This window comes from Blennius ocellaris (assembly GCF_963422515.1).
Source record: "Blennius ocellaris genome assembly, chromosome: 4".
NCBI classification, from domain to species: Eukaryota; Metazoa; Chordata; class Actinopteri; order Blenniiformes; family Blenniidae; genus Blennius; species Blennius ocellaris.
The window spans coordinates 27,956,908-27,960,507 of record NC_137653.1 but is presented as its reverse complement, the minus strand read 5'-3'; the positions used below and the strand labels follow the sequence as shown (position 1 = coordinate 27,960,507).

The following is a 3,600-nucleotide window of genomic DNA, read 5'->3' as shown; positions in this document are numbered from 1 at the left end:
TAGACTCCATTCTGATTGTTTTTGACAAATGGACTCTTTCAACTCAACTTCTTGCCTGCGTCTGCTTTTGGGTCCCGCACGTCCCTGACATGTGCGAGGTTCACATAAACACACGCCTGCACCTGCTCACAGCACATCCACACACATGCACTTATATATTCAGCACACTCATTCACTTGTTGAAGCAGCCAGATTCTTAATCCTATAACGAAGTGGTGCTAGGATGTTCCTGCACTGCTGACCTGACGTCACACTCTCACACGCACGCGGGCGCGCGCACGCTGGAGCCTTAACTCTTTCACGGGGGCTCTTTAAGCAGCTTGGTCGGTGCAGGTTCATGGACAGGCGGAGCAGACGGGTGAGCACAGCGACCGAATGAAGACGGTCTCGTCTGCTCCAGCCTGGCTACAGTCCTGCACATGAAGCCAATAACTGACCCCCCCCCCCCCCCACACACACACACACACACACACACACACACTGGGACAAACCTGGCTATATCAGAAAAAAAAAAAAAAAATCTAAGAGTCAAGATTCTAATCTGTTTAGATTTAATGTGTTTGGAATGCGTTCTGATAGATCTTTATTGGAGGGTGAACGAGTTGATACTGAGATCAGCTGACTCTTAATTCCTGTATGTGGGACAGATTGACAGTGTTTCCACAGACAGCGTTGGTGGTTTGATCCTTCCTGTCTGCGACTAAGCAGCAAAGCTGGAAAAGGACTCACAATCTTCACCAGAGTATCCTTTTATCCGAGTGAAAGAAACCAGTTTAAATTCTTTACACAAGCAGAAGTAAGTCTGAATTTCACGCTGGGTCTGGGTAAGGTGAAGTCTTCACGTTCTCCATGTGTATTTGTGGGACTTCCTTCCACAAATCCTGTATTTGAGGCTAAATAGTTTCCTCCAGTACTTGGTTATGTGAGTCTATGAGCAGCAGAAACACTCAATGTTTACAATATTACCTTTGTGCTGCTCTGTGCAGAGGCATCAGGTTGTTGGATGGACACTGGGTCATCTTTTTAAATCAAAACTGTAGCTTCTTTTTATTTCGGACCATTTTTATCCACCAGCTCAGAGGTTTAAAGGTCAAAGGTCTCCAGTATTATATTTAAGAGTCTAATATCCACATTTTCAGTTTGTTTGGCCCAGTTTGTCTTTCTTGTCATGTCATCAAACTCTGATGAGGTTTGATCTGATCACTTGTCCACATGTTGCGACCATATGAGCACCGGTAACAGATTATTAAAATCCCTCATTGGAAACCACCTAAATCTGCTGCTGTCAGACAGAATAAAGCTCATTACCTCTTTGACGGTTGAGTGAACATATTCAGTTTTACTTCCTGTAACAATAAAACCTTGTAATCATTAAAGCTCATAAAGTGTTTCATAAAGTGTTTTAGCATTTCTAAAGTACAAAGATATTGAACTATTGCGGGGCAATAAGTGTGTTTAAATGGTGTGTGACTGGATCAGTGTGTGGATAATTGCAAAGCTTCACAGTCTTCCAGCAGGTTAAGAGTGGAAGGTCTCCCAGGGGCAGGTTAAGCTGTGATTCACAGACACTGTAAGAGGCTCCATTGATAAAAGCGACGGGATTATCCTCAGCCTGGAAGCCAATCCCAGCCGCTCCTCCACCAACACTAACTCAGGAAAACTAAGACATTTCAGCTATTTTTTTCTGATGAAAGAAATTTAAAGATATTTACATTTAATACAAGTATAGCACCAAAGAACACTGTGCATGTCGGTTTGACTTTAGGCTACGTGACATTAGGAACTTGATATAATATTGTGAAACGCTTTAACCGAGGGTGTGACATAGAAGCTGATATTACGATAGAGATGGATTTGTGATATGTTGTGCAGTTCGAGATTGAACCGTATGAGTGTGTTTGGAAGTGCAGTCTGCCATCGATCACCTCACCACACACACACACACACACACACACACACACACACACACACACACACACACACACACACACACACACACACCAAGCCATCCCTTCTATTTTACTTACGAGCCCATCTTCCCCTTGAAGTCAAACACATCCTTGATGTTGTTGGTCCTTTTCTTCCAGCTGCAGACGATCTCTTTCCGCCCCATGTTGGCTCTGATGATACTGTAGAATCCTGAGACATAAACAGGAATATTGTTTTTTTACACACTTCTGACTGAACCACTGAGCCGTCAGCCTGAAGAGACACACACTGTGACTGAAAACATGAAGAGATAAGAGTGGGCGTGTCTCTGAGTGTCTTTAGTTCTGTTACTTTTTCCACTTGTATGTATTGATCGGTTGGATCGATCAAAATCAAGTGTGATGGGTTCCTTTCACCTTGAACAGAGAGAAACTAGATGACTGGATCAGAGCAGTCATAGAATTTTACGATCGAAAACAAAAAACACTTTTTCTAATATGTCCACTGTTTCACACTGTTTACAGAACTCCAGCTCTGTTTATATGTCACCTTTTTGATCAGTCTGATTAGATAAACTGTCCTGTCTATATGGAGATTGAAAAAAGTGATCAGGTTGAACATCGGCCCATTCAGTCAGAGGATGATGCTTCGTAATGTGATCACATGATCCAGCTTTAGCAGGAAGTATGGAAGATAATTTGTTAGCTGGTTAAAGGTTTTTAGAGAGTGAAGCACAGAAAAACATTCTCCTTGTTCACAGTCTGATCAGGAAGAGAGCAGTATATATATGTATATATATACCAAAATAAAACATGTGAAACCTTTAGATTTGTTGGTCCTTATCGGTTATTCTGCTGTTGTTTTAACGGTCTGGACCAACTAGGATCAAACTGAGCTGTATGAGGAAAAGTGAGTTTGGCACTGGGATTAAATGGCTGGCTGCAGCGAGCTGTAGAAAACTGCTCCCATGGAAGATAATCTCAGTACAGTTTGTACCGTCTTGTTTCATCTGCTTCTAAGAAACACTAGAACTCCTCCTCCCCAACGAACTTCAGTTCAAATAACAACATGAAAACAAGGCTGCTGCAACAAGTCCCGATCCTCCAGTGACGTACAGCGTCAGGATCACTTAAAATCAGAGCGGCAATTTTCATGTTCAGTGTTTGTGGGCGGGGCCAAACAGAAATCCTCGCACTTCACCAGGTAAATGTGATGAAGGAGACCAGAGCACAACAATTCTCCAGGACCACTACACCAAACACATTTAATCTCCACCTTGTTCATTAGATAAAAGCTAAACTTCATTCACAACATATTTACTTCCCTCCTCTTAATCCTTCATGTAGGTACTTGACCACATCCAGTACATCTTCTCACTTACTTTCATTTTGATCAGGCGACAAAATATTTTGTGATACTGTGACTTTTCTTCTTTACAAAAAACACTTTCAAATGTTGGACTTTAGTATTCAGTAATCCTTTACCAAAATCTTCTGACGTTTTATGTCTTAGTTATATGTCTTAAGTAAGAGCTGATTTGCTCAGTTTTACACTTTAAAACCAAGCTTTTTGGATATAAAGCACTGCAAATTCTATTTTTATTAACATGAAAATGTCACCAATTTGTTAAAATAAAATAAAACTACTGTAATTAACATTTTATGTAGGCAT

The 3,600-nt window shown here is 41.3% G+C and overlaps 1 protein-coding gene across 1 annotated transcript in view; it reads right to left on the bottom strand.

Moving 5' to 3' along the window:
* LOC308129249 (calcium/calmodulin-dependent protein kinase type 1D-like) overlaps window positions 1–2,116 on the bottom strand; it is an 11,856-nt gene extending 9,740 nt beyond the window's left edge. The window contains exon 1 of the mRNA XM_080495105.1: window positions 2,028–2,116. Coding sequence (XP_080351231.1) covers window positions 2,028–2,113 — 86 coding nt within the window. The 5' untranslated portion in view covers window positions 2,114–2,116. The remainder of the gene's footprint in view (window positions 1–2,027) is intronic.
* Between the last annotated feature and the right edge of the window lie 1,484 nt (window positions 2,117–3,600).